The sequence below is a fragment of the Pollachius pollachius genome (assembly GCF_949987615.1).
Source record: "Pollachius pollachius genome assembly, chromosome: 2".
NCBI lineage: Eukaryota > Metazoa > Chordata > Actinopteri > Gadiformes > Gadidae > Pollachius > Pollachius pollachius.
The window spans coordinates 44,689,934-44,716,661 of record NC_136935.1 but is presented as its reverse complement, the minus strand read 5'-3'; the positions used below and the strand labels follow the sequence as shown (position 1 = coordinate 44,716,661).

Sequence of the window (26,728 nt, the reverse complement as noted above, 5' to 3'; positions counted from 1 at the left end):
GATGTTTCATTCACCAAACCATAGCCTTAACTCATAACCCTAACCATAAGCAACCTAACCATAACCTTCACTCATACCCAAAACCATAACCAATCTAACCATAACCCTATCCATAACCTTAACTCATAACCCACCTAACCCTAACTCACCTAATCATAACCTTAACTCATAACCCTAACGCACCTAACCATAACCTTCACTCATAACCCTAACCATTAGCCCAACCATAACCTTAACTAAACCTAACCCCAACCCATATCCCTAACCCACATAACCCCGTAATCCATAAGTGGTGAGTTAGTCTACTCTACAGGTAACATCACCTGGAGGTCCTGTTGTACTAGTTGTGAGTTAGTCTACTCTACAGGTAACATCACCTGGTGTTCCGGTTGTACTAGTGGTGAGTTAGTCTACTCTACAGGTAACATCACCTGGAGGTCTTGTTGTACTAGTGGTGAGTTAGTCTACTCTACAGGTAACATCACCTGGAGGTCTTGTTGTACTAGTGGTGAGTTAGTCTACTCTACAGGTAACATCACCTGGAGGTCCTGTTGTACTAGTTGTGAGTTAGTCTACTCTACAGGTAACATCACCTGGTGTTCCGGTTGTACTAGTGGTGAGTTAGTCTACTCTACAGGTAACATCACCTGGAGGTCTTGTTGTACTAGTGGTGAGTTAGTCTACTCTACAGGTAACATCACCTGGAGGTCTTGTTGTACTAGTGGTGAGTTAGTCTACTCTACAGGTAACATCTCCTGGTGTTCCTGTTGTATTAGTGGTGAGTTAGTCTACTCTACAGGTAACATCACCTGGTGGTCCTGTTGTACTAGTGGTGAGTTAGTCTACTCTATAGGTAACATCACCTGTAGGTCTTGTTGTACTAGTGGTGAGTTAGTCTACTCTACAGGTAACATCACCTGGAGGTCTTGTTGTACTAGTGGTGAGTTAGTCTACTCTACAGGTAACATCACCTGGAGGTCCTGTTGTACTAGTGGTGAGTTAGTCTACTCTACAGGTATCATCACCTGGAGGTCCTGTTGTACTAGTGGTGAGTTAGTCTACTCTACAGGTATCATCACCTGGAGGTCCTGTTGTACTAGTGGTGAGTTAGTCTACTCTACAGGTAACATCACCTGGAGGTCTTGTTGTACTAGTGGTGAATTAGTCTACTCTACAGGTATCATCACACATTCTCAGGGCTGACACCTTCCCATGTTGGTCGAAGAGAATGTCAAATATCAGTGGAGCAGGATTTGCTCGGGTTAGTTGTGTGTTAGTTACTGACCCGGATGTCGGGCTCCTCCCTGAGGCAATAGGGCTGGTTCTGGTACTGCTGGATCTCTCCGGTGATCTCGGCCACCTTCCGCCGCTTGCTGAAGTTGATCAGCTCTTTCCCCGCCCTCCTCAGGAAGTCCGGGTTGCCCTCCTCCGTCTTCAGGATGTTAGTCAGGTAGATCCCTGCCAGCCCATAATATACATCCATGAGATATACTGTACATCTCCATGAGATATACTTTTCATCAACATGAGATATACGGTACATCTCCATGAGATATACTGTTCATCAACATGAGATATACTATTCATCAACATGAGATATACTGTACATCTCCATGAGATATACGGTACATTTCCATGAGATATACAGTACATGTCCATGAGATATACTGTACATCTTCATTCAAATATACTGTTAATCTCCATGAGATATATGGTTAATCTACATGAGATGTATGTATCTATTTAGATAAACAGTATATACATGGCTATATACACTATATCTTCGTATAGATATATACAGTATATAGCCGTCTATATGTAGAGCCTTCTATAGGAGCTACCGAAGAAGGGGACGCAGGGTGGGTTGATGGAGCGCAGCTTGGCCAGGTACTTCCTGTAGTGGTCCTCGCTCAGCTCATGGGCTTCCTCCAGGATCCTCCGCTGACGACCAGAGATCAGCTGGAGGAGGAGGGAGGAGCAGGTCATTAAGGAGCAGGTAGGGGCTAGACAGTACAGAGACAGGTCATTAAGGAACAGGTAGGGGTTAGACAGCACAGAGACAGGTCATACAGAGAGAGGTCATTAAGGAGCAGGTAGGGGCTAGACAGTACAGACACATGTCATTAAGGAGCAGGTAGGGGGTAGACAGTACAGAGACAGGTCATTGAGGAGCAGGTAGGGGTTAGACAGTACAGAGACCGGTCATTAAGGAGCAGATAGGGGTTAGACAGTACAGAGACAGGTCATTAAGGAGCAGGTAGGGGTTAGACAGTACAGAGACAGGTCATTAAGGAGCAGGTAGGGGTTAGACAGTACAGAGACAGGTCCTTAAGGAGCAGGTAGGGGTTATACAGTACAGGGACAGGTCATTAGGGAGCAGGTAGGGGTTAGACAGTACAGAGACAGGTCATTAAGGAGCAGGTAGGGGTTAGACAGTACAGAGACAGGTCATTAGGGAGCAGGTAGGGGTTAGACAGCACAGAGACAGGTCATACAGAGACAGGTCATTAAGGAGCAGGTATGGGCTGGACAGTACAGAGACAGGTCATTAAGGAGCAGGTAGGGGCTAGACAGTACAGAGACAGGTCATTAAGGAGCAGGTAGGGGTTAGACAGTACAGAGACAGGTCATTAAGGAGCAGATGGGGTTAGACAGTACAGAGACAGGTCATTAAGGAGCAGGTAGGGGTTAGACAGTACAGAGACAGGTCATTAAGGAGCAGGTAGGGGTTAGACAGTACAGGGACAGGTCATTAAGGAGCAGCAGGTAGGGGTTAGACAGTACAGAGACAGGTCATTAAGGAGCAGGTCACTCACTATGTCAGCTGGAGTGGGGAGTGCAGTAAACATATACAGCACACAGAACAATATAAACTAAAACATAGCGATAATCCCATTTGCGTATGAGTGCAATACACATCATCAGTATCAATACACATGATGGACTTAATGATCTCTCTTCTATTTCTCAGCCCTTTCCCGACTCTCCATTCCTCCTCCCCCTCAGCCTTAAACACCAACATGAACAACCTTCCGATTGGCTCAGGCCGAGTTCCAGCCCGCTCCACGGTAACGTGTTTACAGCAACGACCGCCCGGACATAACTAGTGTAACCAAGGGTTACCTCGAAGGTGTAAAGACACTATGGCCACACATCTTTAAGGGTTATGGGTTACCTTGACGGTGTAAAGACGCCATTAAGGCACAGCCTTGAGGGTTAAGGGGTTACCTCAAAGGTGTGGTCAAGGCGGTACACTGGAGAGGAGTTCATAGCGCTGACGATTTCCAGAACGCCGTTAAAGTTGTTGAGCTCCTGAAACACCTGCAGGACCTCAATGATCCTCCCCACCACCGCCACACGCTCCTCCAGGTTCTCCGTCTCCACCATACACCTGGGCACAGAGGACATGCTCTATAGATCTAGATCCTCCACCATACACCTGGGCACAGAGGACATGCTCTATAGATGTAGATCTAGATCCTCCACAATACAGCTGGACACAGAGGACATGCTCTGTAGATCTAGATCCTCCTTGTCTCCACCATACACCTGGGCACAGAGGACATGCTCTATAGATCTAGATCTAGATCCTCCACAATACAGCTGGACACAGAGGACATGCTCTATAGATTTAGATCCTCCACCATACACTTGGGCACAGAAGACATGCTCTATAGATCTAGATCTAGATCCTCCACCATACACCTGGGCACAGAGGACATGCTCTATAGATCTAGATCTAGATCCTCCACAATACAGCTGGACACAGAGGACATGCTCTATAGATTTAGATCCTCCACCATACACCTGGACACAGAGGACATGCTCTATAGATCTAGATCCTCCTTGTCTCCGGCATACACCTGGACACAGAGGACATGCTCTATAGATCTAGATCTAGATCCTCCTTGTCTCCACCATACACCTGGGCACAGAGGACATGCTCTATAGATCTAGATCCTCCACCATACACCTGGACACAGAGGACATGCTCTATAGATCTAGATGCTCCTTGTCTCCGGCATACACCTGGACACAGAGGACATGCTCTATAGATCTAGATCTAGATCCTCCTTGTCTCCGGCATACACCTGGACACAGAGGACATGCTCTATAGATCTAGATCCTCCTTGTCTCCACCATACACCTGGACACAGAGGACATGCTCTATAGATCTAGATGTAGATCCTCCACAATACAGCTGGACACAGAGGACATGCTCTATAGATCTAGATCCTCCTTGTCTCCAGCATACACCTGGACACAGAGGACATGCTCCACAGATCTAGATCCTCCAGGGTCTCCATATTAAGTGTATAGGTAGTGTCTTACTTCTCGAACCACAGCGTGAGGTTGGTCGTGTGTCTGATCATCGTCAGCAGGTTGGGGGAGTTGAGCTCCTTGTCTTCCTTGGTCCAGACGCTGCCCACCAACTCTGATGGCTGCACCGCCCTGCACAGAGGACCCCCACCCTGCTCAGCTACTACGCCTGCACCGCCCTGTGTGTGTGTGCGTGTGCGTGCGTGTGTGTGTTTCTTTCATTAACAGCTGAGCCCATTTCCAAACGTTGTTAAATAAAAATGAAGCAAAGGAATACTTAAAACGAATACGAATGATAGGAGCAAATTTTAAGTTTTAACATAAATAGCGTTGATTATATTAGAGTTTGGTACTCTGATATATGTGCGATACACGCGCTGTGTTATTAGAGTTATTGTGCATTCACACACTGGTAGTTACACAGATCGGGCACAGGAGGCACAAGGTAACCTTAGGAATGCTCTTCATCTCCTCAGACATTTCCTACAGGTCAATGTAGCAAAAACAAAAAGATTCCCAAATCTTGAGTCCGAGCCTTGTCTTTTGAGGACCAGTCTCGTCAAGTCAGGTCGAGTCGAGTCGAGTCGAGTCAAGTGTGTATGTGTGTGTGTGTGTGTGTGTGTGTGTGTGTGTGTGTGTGTGTGTGTGTGTGTGTGTGTGTGTGTGTGTGTGTGTGTGTGTGTGTGTGTGCGTGCTACCTGAACAGCTCTGACTCCAGCAGGGTTAGTTGGCGGGCTATCTCGATGGGGTGAAGGGTCAGAAGGTCAAAGTGCTCACTCTGTCCCGGCCTGCAGATGTGCCACTCCACAGGTGGAGGTGAGTTCTGGAAGGTGATGTTGGGGGCGGAGCTCTGCAGGGGGGGGTTCGGGCTGGGACCACTGGCCTGTTTCTTCCTCAGGATGATCTTACTAATGGACTCCACCCACTTCTTCATGGGCTTACCTGTAGAGGAAAAACACATGACCCTTGGTGATAGGCTAGACCCCAAGTGTCTGTTGCTAGGGGTTACGGCAGGTGTCTGTTGCTAGGGGTTACGGCAGGGGTCTGTTGCTAAGGGTTACGACAGGTGTCGGTTGTTAGGGTTACGGCGGGTGTCTGTTGCTAGGCCTACTGCAGGTGTCTGTTGCTAGGGTTACGGCAGCTGTCTGTCGCTAGGGTAACGGTGTGGGTCCGGTACCTCTGACCAAAGCGATGAAGTCCTCCAGTCTCCTGAGAAGCTCAGCGTCTCGCTCAAAGTCGTAGAAGTGATGTTCTACCCAGTGGCGACACACGTTCAGAACCCTGAGAACCACACATGCCGTCAGTGTGTGTGTGTGTGTGTGTGTGTGTATTTATTTGAACACAGTGTGGTGCTGGAGGTGTCCAGCAGTGTTGAGCGCTTGTTTGTAAACCTGACCAGCAGGGGGCGGTACTGACCTGAGCTGGACCGGCTGAACAAACTCCTTCCTGAAGCGTTTGAGCTCTGCGCTGAGCAGTGGCTCCCCGGCTCCGGACTCCTGCCCCTCCGCCGGACGCTGCTCCGGGATCTCAAACCTGGAGGCACACAAGATCAGGAGCTAGGGAACACACGGTGACCTAGGGAACACACTAGGTCCTAGGGAACACACGGTCCTAGGGAATAAACTAGGACCTAAAGAGCATACTAGGACCTAGCGGAACATAATAGGATCTAAGGAACACTAGTTCTAGAAGGTCTACTAGACCTTCTACTATGTTCTAGTAATACTACAGTAATAGTAATGCAGTAATATGGTATACTAGTGGAACTACATTAATACTATATAATAGTGCTAGTACAGTATTGCAGAACAGTATTACTATATACCAGTAACACTTCAGTATAAGTACTGCAGTGCTAAGGTTGGTACCTTTCAATGAGCAGGCCTAGGAGCTGCTGGGGTCTGCAGAAGGAGCGGTAGGTGGTCAGGAAGGTTCTCACAAAGTTTGGATCTGAGAAGAGAAGACACTTCTGGTTAGAGACCTTCTGGTTAGTGTTAGAGACCTTCTGGTTAGCGACCTTCTGGTTAGTGTTAGAGACCTTCTGGTTAGAGACCTTCTGGTTAGAGACCTTCTGGTTAGAGAACTTCTGGTTAGTGTTAGAGACCTTCTGGTTAGAGACCTTCTGGTTAGAGACCTTCTGGTTAGAGAACTTCTGGTTAGTGTTAGAGACCTTCTGGTTAGTGTTAGAGACCTTCTGGTTAGAGACCTTCTGGTTAGAGAACTTCTGGTTAGTGTTAGAGACCTTCTGGTTAGAGACCTTCTGGTTAGTGTTAGAGACCTTCTGGTTAGTGTTAGAGACCTAGGTAGGTAGGTTCTAACCTGTTTATAAGACCTGGTAGGTTCTAACCTCTATATAAGACATGGTAGGTTCTAACCTGTATATAAGACAAGGTAGGCTCTAACCTCTATATTAGCCACAGTAGGTTCTAACCTGTACATAAGACATGGTAGGGTCTTCTAACCTCTATAAAGACATGGTAGGTTCTAACCTGTTTATAAGACATGGTAGGTTCTTCTAACCTCTATATAGACACGGTAGGTCCTTACCTGCATACATGTGGAAGGTGAGCCTCTCGATGAGTTTGAGGACGGTCCCAGCCTTGATGATGGGGATCCCGGACTTGGACTGGACGTTCTCCTCGAACACCACGTTCTCCTCCGAGTCGGGCTCTGCGAAGCGGTAGGTCTCGGCCCGGGGCAGCCTCATCTGCTCCTCCTTCTCCTCCTGCAGCATGGCCGAGTCCAGCATGCGCTCCAGCGTGCAGCGGTACTGCAGCGCGATGAGGGCCGCCATCCAGCCGTTCTTCTCCTCGGCCGTCTTGGCGGCGAACACCACGCCGTTGCCGTCCTTCAGGATGATCTCGAAGGCGTGGCGGTACTCGCCCTCCTTGTCGTCCTTGTCGTTGATGTGGACCTTCCGCATTAAGAACTTCTCCTTCAGCCGGTACTCGGCCGGGGAGCCAGAGCTGGGGAGGCGGGGGGCGCTGTGGTTCAGCTTGCAGCAGATCATGAGGCCGTCGAACAGGAAGATGTGGCGCTCGTGCTTGGCGCCGACGCGCGTCAGCGTGCCCTCCATGATGAACTGGTTGCAGCACTGGCCGATGTCCTTGCCCTCCCAGCCGTCGATGTTCTTCTGGATCTCGTTCATCTTCCGGATGGCCACGGGCTTCCCCCTCATCTGCTGGCTGTAGAACCGGCCCGCCGACTCACTGAGGAGGTGGGGGAGGAGGGGGTGAGGAGGAGGAGGTGGAGGAGGAGAAGGTGGGGGAGGAGGGGGTGAGGAGGAGGAGGTGAGGAGGAGAAGGTGGAGGAGGAGGGGGTGAGGAGGAGAAGGGGGTTTAAGGAGGAGGTGAGAAGGTGGAGGAGGAGGGGGTGAGGAGGAGAAGGTGGAGGAGGACGGGGTGAGGAGGAGGAGGTGGAGGAGGAGGGGGTGAGGAGGAGGGGGTGAGGAGCAGAAGGTGGAGGAGGGGGTGAGGAGGAGGAGGTGAGGAGCAGAAGGTGGAGGAGGAGGGGGTGAGGAGGAGGGGGTGAGGAGGAGAAGGTGGAGAAGGAGGGGGTGAGGAGGAGGAGGTGAGGAGGAGGAGGTGAGGAGAAGAAGGTGGAGGAGGAGGGGGTTTAAGGAGGAGGTAAGGAGCAGAAGGTGGAGGAGGAGGGGGTTTAAGGAGGAGGTAAGGAGGAGAAGTCGTAGGTATCAGGAGGAGAAGGTGGAGGTATGAAGAGGCGTTGGGGATATGGGTAGGAGGAGAGAGAGAGAGAGAGAGAGAGAGAGAGAGAGAGAGAGAGAGAGAGAGAGAGAGAGAGGTTATATCTTTGGCAGAGACACGTCAAAGGTGATATACTAGTCTATAATACATGTATAAGTTAAGTATTTTTGTAAAGAAACATAATGGATTCTCTCTCTCTCTCTCTCTCTCTCTCTCTCTCTCTCTCTCTCTCTCTCTCTCTTTCTCTCTCTCTCTCTCTCTCGTTGACAAGAGTATGTAAACTATTACAAAATGCCCTATACGGTGCATTTTGAACAGATACAAAAAGTTGGGATTAGTTGGGATTGCATTTTAACAGTTACATTGATTGACAGCCCTAGTTAGTATATATGATAAAATTATGGATTAGTAAAAGTAATATACACAACATACAAGACTACATAAAATATTAGAAAAAGTCTGTCGTTATATAGTATATACTTAACTAAGTCATTAGTATAGTAGTATATAATATATTAGTATAAGTCAGTAGTATAATGCTACAAGTCAGCAGTAAAACTGTGTATATTGCTACAAGTCAGCAGTATAATAATATATATTAGTACAAGTCAGCTGTATAATGGTACAAGTCAACAGTATAATGGTGCGTACTAGTACAAGTCAGCAGTATAATGGTACAAGTCAGCAGTATAATGGTACAAGTCAGCAGTATAATGGTGTGTATTAGTACAATTCAACAGTATAACGGTGGATATTCATACAAATCAGCAGTATAATGGTACAAGTAGGCAGTATAATTGCGTGTATTAGTACAAGTCAGCAAAATAAAGTGTATAACGTATCAGTAAGGGTGTGTGTTGGAGTGAAAGCGTCTTATGCAAGCGGTGCTCTGGGTGAGAGCTTAGAGAGCATTCCTGGAGGTATTTACTCCACAATAACAAGTATTCTTCTACGTACCCTGGACCCATGAACACAACGCTCCCTCCTCACCACCTCATCCCACCGCTGCCTCCACCGCTCACAATCACAGAGTCCCTCTTCTGAAGGCTGGAACCGAGTGTGGGAGATCCAAACAATAACAGGTCCATCACCCCCTGCCGCCGACCTCACTTCCTGTCCCACCCCGACCCCCCTGTCTATTTTACATTACTTCCTGTCCCACCCCCAACCCCCCCTGTCTTTTTTACCTCACTTCCTGTCCCACCCCCAAAGCCCCCTTCTATTTTAGACCACAGGAAAGGGAGGGGACATATGTGTGGTGTGTGTATGTAGGGATTGGGTGCGTCTGTATGGTGTGTGTGTAGGGATTGTATGTGTCTGTATGGTGGGTTTATGGGGGTAGGGATTGTGTGCGCTTGTGTGTGTGTGTGTGTGTGTGTGTGCTTGGCGTGTGTACTTGGTGTGTGATTGTGTGTACTTGGTGTGTGCTTGTGTGTCTGTGTCTGTGTGTGTGTGTATGCTTGTGTGTGTGTGTGCTTGGTGTGTGTGTGGTGCGTGGTGTGTGGTGTGTGTGTGAGTGTGTGTGTGTGTGTGTGTGTGTGTGTGTGTGTGTGTGTGTGTGTGTGTGTGTACCTGAGTCTCCTCTTGGCCAAGTTGCGGGTGCAGATCCTTTCCATGCTGCCCTGCAGGTTGAGCAGGGCGGTGATGGCCTGCTTCAAACACTCCTTATCCTCCTCATCTTCACTCTTCTCCTCAAGTTGCTGAAGAACAACCACAGGTAGCCACCAGAAAGAGTTCATTCACCCCCAGAAGGTCACATCAGTATCAGAGATCACCACTAGAGATAGTTCCATAAACACTAGAGATAGTTCCATAAACACTAGAGATAGTTCCATCACCACTAGAGATAGTTCCATCACCACTAGAGATAGTTACATCACCACTAGATAGTCACATAACTACTAGAGATAGTTACATCAGCACCAGAGATTATCTCTGGTACTGATGTAACTATTAGATAGTCAGATACATCAACGCTAGAGATAGTTACATCACCACTAGAGATAGTTACATCACCACTAGAGATAGTTGCATCACCAGTAGAGATATTCACACCACCACCAGAGATAGTTAAATCACCACTAGAGATAGTCACATCACCACTAGAGATAGTAACATCACCACTAGAGATAGTCACATCACCACTAGAGATAGTCACATCACCACTAGAGATAGCCACATCAACACTAGATAGTTACATCACCACTAGAGATAGTTAAATCACAACTTGAGATAATCATAGATAGTCACTTTATTACATAGATAGTTCATCACCACTCAACATAGTTTCATCACCACTAGAGATATTCACATCACCACTACAGATAGTTACATCACCACTGAAACAAATTGGTTGGGATACACCAACTGCTTTTCAGCAGCACATTTGAAGTGTTTTGCAACATCTTGGATATATCGCGTTTTCAACATAGTTTCAATAGAGCAGAATAGAGCAATAGTGCTCTCGTTTCTGGATTGACTTGTTGGCTCATGTACATTTACAGTATGTTGAGAGACGTGTAAACATTAGCGTGATTTGAAAGTAAGAATACGGCAGCTCTGCAAAGATCGCCGTTGTGTTTCTGAGTCCCAACTCGAATCGTCGCGAAAGCGCAGTCAGGAGGAGTGAGACCTGAGCTCCAGGGGTAAACTAAGGTCTGAAGGAGTGAGCTCCAGGGGTAAAGTAAGGTCTGAAGGAGTGAGCTCCAGGGGTAAAGTAAGGTCTGATGGAGTGAGCTCCAGGGGTAAAGTAAGGTCTGGAGGAGTGAGCTCCAGGGGGTAAAGTAAGGTCTGAAGGAGTGAGCTACAGGGGTAAAGTAAGGTCTGAAGGAGTGAGCTCCAGGGGTAAAGTAAGGTCTGAAGGAGTGAGCTCTAGGGGTAAAGTAAGGTCTGAAGCAGTGAGCTACAGGGGTAAAGTAAGGTCTGAAGGAGTGAGCTCCAGGGGTAAAGTAAGGTCTGAAGCAGTGAGCTACAGGGGTAAAGTAAGGTCTGAAGGAGTGAGCTCCAGGGGTAAAGTAAGGTCTGAAGGAGTGAGCTCCAGGGGTAAAGTAAGGTCTGATGGAGTGAGCTCCAGGGGTAAAGTAAGGTCTGAAGGAGTGAGCTACATGGGTAAAGTAAGGTCTGAAGGAGTGTGAACTGAGTGCCCGGGGTATGGCTGGAGTGAGAGATGGTTAAAGTAGGTGTCCTACCTTGAGTGTCTCAAAGTGATGAAGACAGTGGTAGACCGGTGTTAGGAGTAGGCGCGGAAGAACATACTGCACAGCCTCCTTGAAGCCATCACAGATAGACTGGAGAGGGGACAGAATAAACACTATCAGGTACTATATAGATGAAATTAGGGTTAATCCTCACATGGAGACAGTAGACATTACTATCTGTTTAGGGTGAAGTTTAATAATTAGTCAAACTAGCTGTTAGTTGTTTTGTTGTTGTACTAGTAGCAGGTGAATATAACTAGCTGGTTGGTATAACTAGCTGGTTTGTATAACTGACTAGCGGAACTAGCTTGTTACCTGCAAGTAGTCGGCTGCTCCAGGTTTGGACAGCTGACACAGGAAGTGGTCGTGGAATTCAGGTCGCAGGATGTCTTGAGAGTAGGTCTCGTAGGGGTCAAAGGCCAACTCCTGACACCAATAATCACATGATTGTTCACATGAGTAACAAGAAGCCCATCATGGGTGGCACTGCGAACCACATGACTTCAGGTCCTACCTCCGCCAGGTCCTCGAAGCAGCTCCCCACCAGCGGGTGGGGGTTGCCCTCATCCGTCATCTCCACCGTGTCCTCTAGGAGACCCAGCAGCTTCACCGTCACCTCCTGGACGTCCACGATCCGGCTGAAGATGCTGTCCACGTCCTGTGCACAGAAGAGATGAACACACATGTAGAAAGGCTCCATGTTTACATAGGGTAGGGCTTGCAGCTAACGATTATTAGTTGCTGAAAACGATTAATCTGAATCCAAAGGCACATACAATTAATTCAGAGGGCTTTGCCTCTAAGAGCCGGAGATACAGAAAGGTGAATAACCTGAAGCCTGAAGGCCTGGAGTATAGCTGTGTGTGTCTGGTGGTCCCTGCCTGGAAGCTCTGATAACGTCTACCAGATGGCAACAACGTGAGCATCTCTCCTCTCCTCTCCCCTCTCCTCTATCCTCTCCCCCCAGGTCTATAGCCTGGTCGGCGGTAGAAGCCAGTAGCAGTTTTGACAGACATGACCAACTTCTCCTCCAGAACAACTGAAGAAAAAGGCGCTTTTGGGTCGCCTTGCCGGGACCAGGTGAGGTCACGAGTTAGAAGCAGAAGTCTCTCTCATCTACTGCACCCTCGACGTGAAGGAAATCCGGGATCCAGTTGCAAAAGGACGCGTTAAGACCAAGGATCATTAGCTTGGGAATGAGCCTAGTGCGCTTCAGGATGGAATGCCGAGCTGTAGGTTCCCTATTCCAGCTGGGAGAGGGCTGTGTGTCAGGGTGTATTCCTTACATCTGTTGGGCGTTATGCAGATGGAAGGGGGTGCAAGGTGCCCAAGTGTCACCCTGAGGCACACCAAGAGAAAGCAGCTCAGCACAGGAGCGCTGTACCATAGGAAGAGAATGATAGTTGGCGGCCCCTTTTTAAAACACTGATCGGCCTAGTTTGTTTTTGAGTTTTCTGACGGTTCCCCTTCCAGAACATTCCTGGATGCTTTATTTTCGGGGGTTCTTGCAACGCGGGATTGCTGCTGTGAAATGCCATAGACATTTTCCACAGTGTAGAAATAGGACAAATAGAATATATAGTATATAAAAGGAACATAGTGATGAATATTACCTGCTGGGAATAAAGCGTGGGATTGCAGCAGAAGGGCTCTCTGAAAATCTTTATGGTGAGGTTGAGTTGCCGTAGATACAGCCGGCCCTCGGTCATCAGGGAGCGGACCAGGTCGTAGTAGGTCTGCTCCTCGCTCACACACACCTCCTCCTCGAGGGAGCAGAACCCCCCCAGCACCTCCTCGTCCTGGTGGAACATGTCCATGAGAACCTGGAACACAGCCCCGCCCGTTAGTTACAGCACAACCAGTTAGTCATAACCCTACCAGTTACAACTCCTCCACCACAAGTTACAACACATCATAAGACGGAAGGACAGACAGACAGACCTTGTCGGCACACATTGCCACAGCGATGTCTTGCTGGGAGATCTCATAGTGCCGGATGTTCCTCACATAGTTTCCAGCCAGTTTCAGGATGTCCGCTGAGATGTACTCTAACACGGCCACCATGTAGAGCGACACCTGGTGGTCGACTTTATAACCCAGGACCTCCTGCAACACATTAACATAATGTAGACACCTGGTGGTCTACTTCACAACCCAGGCCCTCCTGCCAGGCTTTAGCATTATGTAGATTAGTGTGTGTAACTTTAAGAGGGGATGTGTGTATACCTTTAGAGGGGTAGTATAATACCTTGAAGAGGGGTGGAGTGTGTATCTTTAAGAGTGGTGGTGTGTGTATCTTTAAGAAGGGTGGTGGGTGTATCTTTAAGAGGGGTGGTGGGTGTACCTTTAAGAGGGGTGGTGGGTGTACCTTTAAGAGGGGTGGTGGGTGTACCTTTAAGAGGGCTGGTGGGTGTACCTTTAAGAGGGGTTGTGTGTGTACCTTTAAGAGGGTCAGTGGGTGTACCTTTAAGAGGGGTGGTGGGTGTACCTTTAAGAGGGGTGGTGGATGTACCTTTAAGAGGGGTGGTGGGTGTACCTTTAAGAGGGGTTGTGTGTGTACCTTTAAGAGGGTCAGTGGGTGTACCTTTGAGAGGGGTGGTGGGTGTACCTTTAAGAGGGGTGGTGGGTGTACCTTTGAGAGGGTCAATGGGTGTACCTTTGAGAGGGTCAGTGGGTGTACCTTTAAGAGGGGTGATTGGTGTACCTTTAAGAGGGGTTGTGTGTGTACCTTTAAGAGGGGTGGTGGGTGTACCTTTGAGAGGGTCAATGGGTGTACCTTTGAGAGGGTCAGTGGGTGTACCTTTAAGAGGGGTGATTGGTGTACCTTTAAGAGGGGTTGTGTGTGTACCTTTAAGAGGGGTTGTGTGTGTACCTTTAAGAGAGGTTGTGTGTGTACCTTTAAGAGTGGTGGTGTGTGTACCTTTAAGAGGGTCAGTGGGTGTACCTTTAAGAGGGGTGGTGTGTACCATTAAGGGAGTGTGGGGGTACCATTAAGGGAGAGTGGGGGTACCTTTAAGAGAGGGTGGATCTTGTCAACAGGAAGTGCGAGGGGGTTGCGTCTCTTCCTCTTTTCAATGGCGGCCTGGGCGTCTGCAATGGCCCACTTATCAATAGGATGAGGAAAGCTCTTCTGTACTCGCTCCTGCACACACACACACACACACACACACACACACACACACTCTCTTTCACCATATATATATTTATATATATATATACACACAGTATATGCGTGCATTACCTCTACAGCATGTATGGTGATGTACAGTATATATTAATTATATAGTATGGTATATATAGTAAGTATGTAGTATTTATATAGTATGCATGTAGTATGTATTAATGTGTAGTAGTACCTCTACATCCTGTACTGTGCGTGGCTGGGCTGCACACAGCATGCTGAGCAGCAGGAGAATCAGCTCCTCAATGTACTGCAGCGCCTCCTGCTGGGAGGACAGCTTAGGATGCACCTGACTCAGCACCTATACACACACACACACACACACACACACACACACACACACACACACACACACACACACACACACACACACACACATCAATTCTCCTATCTCTCTCTGTTATGGTACATCTATCTCTCTCTCTACACTAGTGTTCATGATACTTTATATACTTTACTTTTATAATATGATTCATAAATTCATACACATGAGCTTTCCCGATATACCTGTATAGGATACATTATAGATATTATTATACACGGTGTATATATAAATACAGGCTTACGTACAGAGAAATCGGAGGCTGACCTACACCACCATTATGTGACATATTGTGGCTTTGGATTGATGATCATACTGAATATTAATATTAACTTTCCGATAACCATGTTCGAATCAACACAATATATATTTACAATAATAAATGAATAACTGAAAGATTGATCATGTACTTATCAATAGATTACATTAATTGATATTCAATTAATAACTGGTAGATTTATAATATATCAGCAACTGTTACACTGATTAGTAAATCATTATATTAGATTCATATTCAATCAATCAATAACTGATAGATAATGAAATCAATAAGCAACATATTGATAAGGCTCTTACTTTGTTGAGGGAGGGAACCAGCAGTCCTCTCCATTTGGGAGAATTCTCCTCATTGAAGAAGTCGTAATGGGTCTGTGCCGGCTGCATCACTGCTGTCATCTACACTATTATTATCATCAATTCTATTATTACTAATGTTATTATTACTGTTGTTGGAGGGCAGGCAGCCACCATCACATCCACCCTTCTGATACCCAGCAAGGTGACATATTGATGTTCTGTACCAAATGTAGTCCCAGCTACAGTAGTTCTAAGGACATATGAAGTCCCTGTACAGGTCAGATGTAGTCCCTGCTACAGCAGTCCCAAGAACAGATGTAGTCCCTGCTACAGCCGTCCAAAGAACAGAGGTAGTCCCTGTACGGGTCAGACGTAGTCCCAGCTACAGTAGTCCTCCGGGACAGATGTAGTCCCAGCTACAGTAGTCCTAAGGACAGACGTAGTCCCAGCTACAGCAGTCCTCCGGGACAGACGTAGTCCCTGCTACAGCAGTCCTCCGGGACAGATGTAGTCCCTGCTACAGCAGTCCTCCGGGACAGATGTTGAGACCATGCTGGTAACATCAGCTCACATCCAGATGTTTCAATAGAATTAGGCTCCAGTACGCTTTAGCATCCAGATGTTACTACTACCCTTCGGCTAGCATCCTCACTAGCTGTATTTAGGAGAGGGACGTTATAACGCAATTCAGGTAGCTAGCATGGTTGATATTGTCTATACTAACACAGGTAGTACTACATCCCCTTTATATAAAGCAGGTAGTGCTAAATACTATTCATGTGAACCATGCTAGTATGAAGTACTCTGTTAGCATGCAGCCTACTAGCTGAGGCTAGCAGCAATGAACCAGGCACATCATATGGTTGTTAAACTGATCGATAGACACAACAAACATGTCGCCCAGATGACTGTGATGATGCTGTCTGCAGAGATATCCTGAGGTACTGGTGAGGTATTGTTGAGGTATTGTAGATATGATTTGTTATTGAGTTTCAAAGGTCGTAACGTAAGTCTGAGTCCAGAAGGTTATAAAGCATCGTCTTGAAGTCCAGGGTGACTCTGTCTGTTTCGCCTGGCTGTCTCTAACTCTTCCTCTCTCTGTCTCTCTCGCTCTGTTCCTGGTTTTCTTATTATTATTTTTATTTAGTAGTATTTCCAGCTCTGCAGGTAATGGCCGGTCTGCCTGTAAAGCAGTGGAGCATGCGCACTAGACACATGACGTACCTTTGACGAAGCAAGTGAAGTGAAGCTAAAATAAAAACAACACTAAATAGAAAATGCATTTCCTGCAATAAAACTCGGCGAGTGCTTTAGTTTTAAGTGAGGTTGAATTTTGTTTTTATGAAGCTAAGTAGTTAAATCGTAAAGAAATGTTGAATAACTTAAATCAAGTGAAAAGATTTGAACAGAGTTCAAGGTTTTGAGTCTGTACGGAGTAAACAAAGTAAACATAGAACCATTTAAAAAAATGTCAAATATGGGAAACAAATGAAAACTGTTAAACATAGCTAAAGTGATAAGTTTGACGAAAGTTGAAAGTTTGAATGAAGTGTAACAACAACAAAAACTGTGAATATAAGTACTATACAACAAGAGTCACGACAACGACTGTTGCAACTACCTATTGTATTTGAATTCAAGTGCAATAGGTAGTACTTGAATAGGTAATACGTCCAAACCAATTTCAAAGGGAGGTTAATACGGAGAGCAATAGTAATGTAATATTGATGTAAGATTATGGCTGAGGCATAAAAGTGATTTGGCAGAATAATGGATAGGCCTAGTAGTATTACTGGTACTGGCCTGCAGGTGGCATGACAGCAATTGGTATTCCGGTAGTTTATCAAAGAATAGAAAAAAGTAGAAGCACAATATATTGCATAAAGGGGCCCTATAATACCACCGGGTGTGAGTTGGATCAGCCATTACAAGCCGTCTGAAGATCTTCCTTTTCAGTCTTACCAGCCTACCCAGTAGAACGCAGCAAATGCTGCCTTATCTATCCATCATACATCTAGTTGGACGCTCCCACTTGTGATGTCACTAAGGCACAGTGGGAGGTGTACAGTGAGGGGAGATGGAGTCTCCAGTAGGAAGGAGGTCTACAGGGTTGAGGGATGGTGTCTCCAGAAGGGTGGAGGTCTACAGTAAGAAGATATGGTAGAATAACTCACCACTAATACAACAGGACCTCCAGGTGATGTTACCGTAGAGTAGACTAACTCACCACTAGTACAACAGGACCTCCAGGTGATGTTACCGTAGAGTAGACTAACTCACCACTAGTACAACAGGACCTCCAGGTGATGTTACCTGTAGAGTAGACTAACTCACCACTAGTACAACAGGAACACCAGGTGATGTTACCTGTAGAGTAGACTAACTCACCACTAGTACAACAGGACCTCCAGGTGATGATACTTGTAGAGTAGACTTACCCACCACTCGTACAACAGGACCTCCAGTTGATGTTACCTGTAAATAAGATTAACTCACCATGTAACTGTTTTATTCAACCTTTATTAAGCCAGGAAGATCCTATTGAGACACGCGATTTAATGTAAAAAAAAACAAGTCCACATGATGGAACACATACAATACAAAAAGAAACGACTACAACACTACCTGAAAGCTACACAAAGGACAAAGGAGAGGAAGGGACTCCAACCTCCAGGTGATGTTACCTGTAGACTGTAAGCTGCGGTAGAGGAGGGTGGAGCTGAGCCTGCCGGCTCCATCACCATCGCCCACTCTCCGCGGGGCCCCGGCTCTACGGGGGGCCCATGTGGGAGGTGGGAAGGCTGCAGAGGACAGCGCTAACGAGCAGAGCTAACGAGGTGTGCGGCAGAACAAGGAGCGGCGGACAGGGTGTATAGGCTGCCAGAGTGTAGGCTGCTGTAGCTGAAGAACAAACGCCTGCTTCCTCCAGCACCAGCAGAACATACAGGGTTCGGTTCAAAGCCTTGTGTCCTTGTCTTTGGCTTTCCAAACGGAATCTGTTCTAAAAAAATGTGTCAAATTCCACCAAGTAACAACAAACTATGCCTGCTTCCTTCCTTAGAAGCAGAGGTTGACGTGTAGCTTATCATATCATTATTATGAACACTAATGCTACTATCCTTATATCCCTATTATGAACAATAATGACATTATACTGATTTCACCATGATGAACATGAATTAAATTATCCTTATATCACTATTATGAACAATAATGACATTAAACTTGAATCACTATTTTGAACAATAATGACATTATACTTGTATCACTAATATGGGAAATAATGACAATATAGTTGTATCACTATTATGAACAATAATGACATTATACTTGTATGACTAAAATGAACAATAATGACAATATGCTTATACTTATATTAATATCATTATTATGAACCATATGAACAACAAAATCTGTTTACTGCTGTTGGAGATGGAGAGGGGAGAGGAAAGGAGAGGAAAGAGGAGAGGAGAGGCAAGAGGAGAGGTGATGAGAGAGGAGAGGAGATGAGAGAGGAGAGGTGGTGAGGGAGGAGAGGAGAGGAGAGGTGGTGAGAGAGGAGAGGAGAGGTGGTGAGGGAGGAGAGGAGAGGTGGTGAGGGAGGAGAGGAGAAGAGAGGTGATGAGAGCGGAGAGGAGAGAAGAGGGGAGAGGAGAGGAGAGGTGGTGAGGGAGGAGAGGAGAGGTGGTGAGGGAGGAGAGGAGAGGTGGTGAGGGAGGAGAGGAGAGGTGATGAGGGAGGAGAGGAGAGGTGGTGAGGGAGGAGAGGAGAGGTGGTGAGAGAGGAGAGGAGAGAAGAGGGGAGAGGAGAGGAGAGGTGGTGAGAGGGGAGAGGAGATGAGGGAGGAGAGGAGAGGTGGTGAGAGAGGAGAGGTGGTGAGAGAGGAGAGGAGAGGTGGTGAGGGAGGAGAGGGGATGAGGGAGGAGAGGAGAGGAGATGAGGGAGGAGAGGAGAAGAGAGGTGATGAGAGAGGAGAGGAGAGGTGGTGAGAGAGGAGAGGAGAGTAGAGGGGAGAGGAGAGGATAGGTGATGAGAGAGGAGAGGAGAGAGAAGATGGAGGAAGAGGAGGAGGAGAGAGGGGAGAAATGCCTGTTATGTCACTCTTTTTTTTTAAAGGGCTGCGGTCTCAGTTTGACGTTGTGACTTTGCAGCAGAGAAGAGGTGACAACAATTAACACACACACACACACACACACACACACACACACACACACACGCACACGCACACACACACACACACACGCACACACACACACACACACACACACACACACAGGGAGCCTTTGACCTCTTTGGCCCAGGTTTCCCCTGCTGTTCAACACCCAACAGTCTACAAAATAACAAGATCACAGTAATATCCTATTAACAATGTCCAAATAATGTAATGATAATATTACTATTATTATTATTATTATTATTATTATTAATTATAATAATAATAAAAATAATGAGAATATAATAACATGACAAATATAAAGATACATATGAGTCATAAAATAAATAATATGAGTAATAATATATTTTAATAACAAATAATACGAATGATACCAGATAAACTGCTACATTAATGTAAACCGTGGTTCAGCTGCATTAGCTGTCCGTACAGCATGCTAATGATAACACACTTAATTATTTATTCTTATTTAAAGGTAAAGAAAACTGAAGTAACACTTAATTTACTGTTGTTCACCCTTAACTTACTGTTATTAACCATAGGAGAGGAGAGGAAAGAGGAGAGAGGAGAGAGGAGACAGGAGGGAGGAGAGAGGAGGGAGGAGAGGAGAGAGGAGAGAGGAGGGAGGAGAGAGGAGACAGGAGGGAGGAGAGGAAAGAGGAAAAGAGGAGAGAGGAGAGAGGAGGGACGAGAGGAAAGAGGAGAGAGGAGAGAGGAGGGAGGAGAGGAGAGAGGAGGGAGAAAAGAGGAGAGGAGAGGGGAGGAGAGAAGAGGGGAGAAGAGAGGAGAGGAGAGGGGAGGAGAGGAAAGGAGAGGAGAGGAGAGGAGAGGAGAGGAGAGGAGAGGAAAGAGGAGAGAGGAGAGAAGAGGAGAGGAGTGGAGGAGAGGAGAAGAGAGGGGAGGAGAGAAGTGAAGGAGAGGGGAGGGGTGGAGGGAGAGGGGAAAGAGGAGAGAGGAGAGGAGAGGAGGGGGGAGGAGAGGAGGAGAGAGAAAAAAAAAGAGGAGAGAGAAGAGAGGAGAGGAGGGGAGACGAGGGGAGAGGAGAGGAGGAGAGGAGAGGACAGGAGAGGAGAGAGGAGAGAAGGGAGGAGAGGGAAGGAGAGAGGGGATAGGAGAGGAGAGGTACAAGGAGAGGTGTGAGGAGAGGAGAGGGGAGAGGAGGGAAAAGGTGTGAAGAGGAGAGGAGACGGGAAAGAGAAGGGGGAGAAGGAGAGGAGAGAGAGGAGAAAGAATTCACACCTGGATTCCGCTTGATGACCTTGAGACACACCCTGGCGCGAGTGGGAAGCAGCACCCTGATATTGATTCGGGGAGACAGACAGAAAATCAGTCAGACAGAGACAGACAGACAGTCAGACAGACAGAGACAGAGACAGATAACGATAACAGATGCGGGAAGACTGGCCTAAGTGGAGTAATAAAATACCAGTGACACAGTGTGTAAAAGGGTCTTTATTTACCATGGAGCGATGGGGGGGGGGATGGGCCGATGAGACAAGGTCATTCCTGAGCTGAGCAGCAGGAGGCGCTGTTCCTCTGGGAGACAGGAGCGAGGGTTAGTACTGGCCTGAAGCAGTGGGTAGAGTAGACCTCAGCTGTTAGCCTCCAAAGGTGTCCCCTGCCAGCCTGCTGGTATTAGGCTGACCAGCCCAGGTATATCCAATACGATAGCCAATATCCAAAGCAGTCCCAATGAATCAATGGATCAGCTGTGGTTCCTTGCGGAAGGGTTTGGGTTGAGGTACGGGTACGTTCCTCAACATGTGGGAAACTGCTTCTGGTTGGGGACAGACTAACAGCAAAATCTGTCTGGGGTGGAGTTAGGGAAAGAGAGCTAGAGAGAGTGAGAGAGAGCGTTAGAGAGAGAGAGCGTTAGAGAGAGAGAGAGAGAGAGAGAGAGAGAGAGAGAGAGAGAGAGAGAGAGAGAGAGAGAGATAAATAGATAGTTACAGAAAGGTGGGTGGACTGATAAATAGATAGATAGATAGATAGATAGATAGATAGATAGATAGATAGATAGATAGATAGATAGATAGATAGATAGACAGATAGACAGACAGACAGACAGACAGACAGACAGACAGACAGACAGACAGATAGATGAATGACAGTGACAGATAGAAAGGTGGGTAGAGTGATAGACTGATAGATAGAAAGGTGGATGGAGTGAGAGAGTGATAGATAAATAGATAGTTGTAGAAAGGTGGGCGGAGTGATAGATAGAAAGGTGGGCGGAGTGTATCCTAGACATTACCATTCCTCTCAGCTCCAGTGTTCCTGGGTATTGAATAATTGATCACAGCGTTAGTGCAGCAGTCAGCAGGGTGAACCATGCTAATGCTATTTAAGGAGCCTGTCTATTCAACTGTTTTCTAAATAAACTCTACAGTAGGCAGCAGCTTGATTTCACCCTCTCACCATCACCCTGTGACCACAACCCTCTCACCATCACCATCTCACTCTCTGACCCTCACAATCTTACCATCACCCTCACCCTCTCAACATCCCCCTATGACAATAACTCTCTTAACATCACCCTCTCACCCTTTCCGCATAACTCTCTCAACATAACTCTGTCATCATAACTCTCTCACCATCACCCTCTCACCCTTTCACCATAAGCCTCTCACCATAAATCCTCACAATCCCAGTCTCCCCTCTGACCCTAACTCTCTCACTCTTTCTCCATCTCCCCCTTTCACCCAGACACTCTCATCAAAACCCTCTCACCATCACACCATCACACTCACATCCGGCTAGGGGACTTCTGAAGGGTAAGGGGTCGGGGACCGGGCTAGGGGACTTCTGAAGGGTAGGGGGTCGGGGACCGGGTTAGGGGACTTCTGAAGGGTAGGGGGTTGGGGACCAAAACCCTGGGCTCCAGTTACAACACAAGCCTCAATTATTCATAAGTTCACAACTGTCATCTCCTCTGCAGGCAGAACGGAGTGAATGACAAGGGAGGCTGAGGGCGATCTCAGAGTCTCACCCACACCACCTCAACCTGGGTTCTGTTGTTCTAGGGTTAGGGTTATATTGATCCAGAGTTTGGGCTGTAGTGTTCTTCTGTTAGGGTCCTGTGGTTCCACGGTTAGGGTTCTATTGTTCAAGAGTAGGGGTAAACAATATCAGTATATTGTTTCAGTGTTTTGGTATTTATGGTTCTAAAGTAAGGGTACAATAGTTCTGTCTATCCTGGGGTTAGGAGGTCAATCATACACAGCCTCTCAAGCCCTTTGACATGGGATCTGTGATTAAGGGTTGGACTAATATAATGGGCTGGTATATATATATCAGTATATATATGTATACCAATATTTATGAGCTAAACATATATGTGTATTTATTTATCCATATTTAGATATAATTTAGATTTATAGATTTAGATTTATTAGTTATTGATATATCTTGATTTATGCATATATATATACTTATATATCCTAATTTATCTTTATCTCTTTTTATATATCTCTATTTATGTAATAACATTTATATATCTGTAATTCTAAATCAATATTTATATATATATTTAAATATTTATATATTTAAATATATATATATATATATATTAATATATAAATGTATTCATATAAACTTATTCATAAATATGTATTCATGAGTTATAGATATATATATGTATTTTTTAGTTTTAGATATCTCTATCAACTTTTAACTGTATTTAGTGTCTTCCGTACATATTTATGTTGTGTAGAGAGAAAAGAGGAGCGAAGAGGAGGGGAGAGGAGCGAAGAGGAGAGGAGAGGAGAGGAGAGGAGAGGAGAGGAGAGGAGAGGAGAGGTGAGAGGAGCGCTTGGTTTCCAGTCTCCTTGTGCCCTGACGCAGTTGACAGGAGCTAATGAGAGGTGCTGAGGAGGAGGAGGGGGTGCAAGCCGAGGTAAAGCCTGAGATCAGCAGAGCGGGCGGGTGGGGGTGGTGCTCATAGCCTTCCCTCCGCTGATCGGCAGTATAGCGGCTGGAGGAACCGGAGGAGCATGAGGACATGATGAGCCGCGGAGAGCCCATGGCGGGCGGCCAGAGCGACCACCCCAAAACCCGGGGAGAGGTCTCTGCCAAGCCCGGAGGAGAGGTCTCCGCCAAGCGGTGGGCAGCGGTGACGGCGAGCGGCCTCGCCATCAGCGTCGTATCGCTCCTCTTGCTGGTCACTGCGATCTTCACCGACCACTGGTACGAGACGGACACGCGCCGGCATAAGGTGAACTGCGACAAACACTCGGACTACAATGACCAGAAGAACCGTGATATGCCCATCTACCACCTGCCGCTGCAGGACAACCACCGGCGAGACGTGGCGCTCATGAAGCCGATCCACGTCGGCAGTCGCGAGGAGGAGCTGCTGGAGAACTGGCGCGCTATCCTGGGGATGGGCATCCTCGAGACGGAGTGCGGCCGCCCGCTGTTCTCCACCTTCTCCGGCCTGTGGAGGAAGTGCTACTTCCATGGCCTGGACGCGGACATCGATAAGCTCATCCGCAAAGGTAATGCATCACCTATCTTTAAACTATAACCATATATCTTACAGTTTATCATATAATAACGATAATCTCATTATCATAATATTATGTTATGTTATGATAATAACATCATTCTAACTACTGGTTCTACTGGGAGCTTCCCAGTACAACCCCTGTCTGCTACTGGTTCTACTGGGAGCTTCCCAGTAATGGGAGCTTATAGAACAAAAGTCTGCTTCTGGTTCTACTGGGAACTGCCTACAACCACCAGCTGCTGCTGGTTCTACTTGGAGCTTTCCAGTACAAACACAGTCTACTACAGTAGAACCAGAAGCAGATTGGGATGTAGAACCACAGCCTGCTTCTGGTTATACTGGGTGCTGCCTTTACTACAACCACAGTCTTTTACTGGTTCCACTGGGGGCTGCCTTTACTACAACCACAGTCTGCTACTGGTTCTACTGGAAGCTGCCTAGTAAAACTACAGTCTGCTACTGGTCAACTTGGAGCTGCCCAGTACAACCAGTCTGAGGATACAGTGGATGAGGGTAATGTTAGATCAAGCCAAGTAGATCTTGGTGATCATGTGACCATGTCTTCCTCAGGTATTGCAGATCGCTGTTCTGCCATCAAGTATCATTTCTCTCAACCAATCAGGCTGAGGAACATCCCCCTTAACCTGACCAGAACTATCCAACAGGATGAGTGGCACCTGCTGCGTGAGTACACTAACTAACTTGTGAACTATCTAGTTCAGCAGACAACCAGCTAACTAACTACAAACTACTCAACTAGCTAACTAACTAACTAACTAGTTGACCTACTACTCACAAAAAACAAGCTAACTTACTAGCTAGTCACAAATGAATAACATCAATAATTAACTAACCAACTCTGCTGTGTAAGTACCCTAATTACCTAACCAACACATTTTTGAAAAAAAGAGTGAGCGCCTAACTAATTTGCATACTATCTAACTCATGTGCTGTTGAGTGAGTACAAAAGACATGGTTCTACAGTCCTTACATAGTACTTCTCAGTAGTATCATATTATAAACAGTCATTTAAGGTTTGGCTATGTTTTCTGTGGCAGGTTGTCTCGGTAGCAAGCTCTAAGAAATGTATGTAAGAAAGAAGAGCAGTTGTCATGGTAACAGTTCAACATGTTATTGTTCTGTGTTTAAATCTGGATGCATGTGTGTGTGCTTGCGTGTGTGTGCTTGCGTGTGTGTGCTTGTACATGCCTGTGTATATGTGTGTGGTTGATTTTGTTTTGTGTGTGTGTGTGTGTGTTTCTATGTGTGTACATATGTCCATGTATGCATGCTTGCGTTTATCTGAGTGTGTTTATGTTATGTGTGTATGTTCCTGTATGTGTGCCTGTGTGAGTATTTGTATCGGTTTGTTTGTGACTGTGTGTGTGCCTGTGTGTGTGTGTATGGGTGTGTGTGTGTGTGGGCATATGTGCATGTGTGTGTGCCTGTGAGTGTGTGTATGCGTCTTGAGCGTGCACGTGTTTGTGTGTGTGTGTTTGTGCGTGCGTGTGTGCCTGTGTGAGCGTGTGTGTTTATGTGTGCGTGTGTCTGCCTATGCGTGCATGTGTGTGTGTGTCTCTGAATGTGTGTGTGTGTGTGTGCGTGTGTCTGCCTGTGCGTGCATGTGTGTGTGTGTGTCTCTGAATGTGTGTGTGTGTGTGTGTGTGTGTGCATGTGTGTGTGTGTGTGTGTGTGTGCATGTGTGTGTGTGTGTGTGTGTGTGTGCGTGCGTGCGTGTGTGCGTGTGTGTGTGTGCGTGTGTGTGTGTGTGTGTGTGTGTTTGTGTGCTTGTGTGTGTGTATGCGCGTGTGTGTGTGTGTTTGTGTGCTTGTGTGTGTGTGGGTGTGTGTGTGTGTGCAGACCTGAGGCGCATCACAGCAGGGTTCCTGGGCATGGCTGCAGCGGTCCTGCTGTGTGGGATCATCGTGGCGTCGGTCAGCTTCTACTGGGAGGAGAGACTCACCCTGCATGTGTCGGGTCTACTGTTCCTCATGGCTGGTAACGTAGAATACATACAGATATAGATATACATACTGTACATAGATACACACACTTATAATAAATACATACACCCACATAATATACAGTGTATTCATATACATATACACACGTATTATACATAGATGCACTCAGATATATGTATACATATACACACATATGATGCATAGATACACCCACACGTAATATTACATATATACACACAGATATACACACAAATATGAACATAGATGTACAAATATAAACTGTATGTAAATATGCAGAAACACATTCTACATAAAAAAAACAACATCTTTATATATATGCATGGATATATATATATTCATCTACATATATACATATATATATCTATAAACATAAATCTGTGTGTCTGTGTGTGTGTAGTAGTATGCGTGCGAACACCAACCAGTGCGTGTATCTTCCCGCCCAGGTATCTTCTGCACCATCTCTCTGTGTACGTATGCGGCCAGCGTGACCTACGACCTCTCCCGGACCCCGCCCTTCATCTACGGCCTGCCGGGCGACGTGGATCATGGCTACGGCTGGTCCGTGTGCCTGGCCTGGGCCAGCCTGGCACTCAGCACCACCGCAGGCTGCATCTGCACCGCCTCCCCCCTCCTCTCTCGTACACCCAAAACCTCCCGCACCTCCTCTGTCTGAGGGGGCGCAGCATCCACCCCGACGCTCAGCCAACACGCAGCCGACCTGCAACTAACCCGACCCTAACCCTCAGCCAACCTGCAACCGAC

At 46.7% G+C, this 26,728-nt stretch overlaps 2 protein-coding genes across 2 annotated transcripts in view; one reads left to right on the top strand and one right to left on the bottom strand.

The window, feature by feature from the left end:
- The window catches only part of sos1 (son of sevenless homolog 1), a 20,928-nt gene extending 4,360 nt beyond the window's left edge, over positions 1 to 16,568 (bottom strand). Inside the window, exons 1-18 of the mRNA XM_079730615.1 lie at positions 15,301 to 16,568; positions 14,578 to 14,703; positions 14,232 to 14,363; positions 13,163 to 13,327; positions 12,835 to 13,044; positions 11,736 to 11,879; positions 11,537 to 11,647; positions 11,213 to 11,311; positions 9,597 to 9,724; positions 6,868 to 7,529; positions 6,189 to 6,270; positions 5,737 to 5,853; positions 5,498 to 5,601; positions 5,019 to 5,262; positions 4,333 to 4,452; positions 3,229 to 3,391; positions 1,842 to 1,959; positions 1,286 to 1,458 (exon numbers count right to left, since the gene is read on the bottom strand). Coding sequence (XP_079586741.1) covers positions 1,286 to 1,458; positions 1,842 to 1,959; positions 3,229 to 3,391; positions 4,333 to 4,452; positions 5,019 to 5,262; positions 5,498 to 5,601; positions 5,737 to 5,853; positions 6,189 to 6,270; positions 6,868 to 7,529; positions 9,597 to 9,724; positions 11,213 to 11,311; positions 11,537 to 11,647; positions 11,736 to 11,879; positions 12,835 to 13,044; positions 13,163 to 13,327; positions 14,232 to 14,363; positions 14,578 to 14,703; positions 15,301 to 15,399 — 2,997 coding nt within the window. The 5' untranslated portion in view covers positions 15,400 to 16,568. The remainder of the gene's footprint in view (positions 1 to 1,285; positions 1,459 to 1,841; positions 1,960 to 3,228; positions 3,392 to 4,332; positions 4,453 to 5,018; positions 5,263 to 5,497; positions 5,602 to 5,736; positions 5,854 to 6,188; positions 6,271 to 6,867; positions 7,530 to 9,596; positions 9,725 to 11,212; positions 11,312 to 11,536; positions 11,648 to 11,735; positions 11,880 to 12,834; positions 13,045 to 13,162; positions 13,328 to 14,231; positions 14,364 to 14,577; positions 14,704 to 15,300) is intronic.
- Positions 16,569 to 23,474: 6,906 nt separating this feature from the next.
- Positions 23,475 to 26,639, top strand: tmem178a (transmembrane protein 178a; the record flags this gene model as incomplete). The annotated part of the gene is made up of 4 exons (XM_079730745.1): positions 23,475 to 23,970; positions 24,552 to 24,665; positions 25,842 to 25,979; positions 26,410 to 26,639. 4 exons carry the CDS (start codon positions 23,475 to 23,477, stop codon positions 26,637 to 26,639), a joined length of 978 nt encoding a protein of 325 aa, XP_079586871.1.
- Between the last annotated feature and the right edge of the window lie 89 nt (positions 26,640 to 26,728).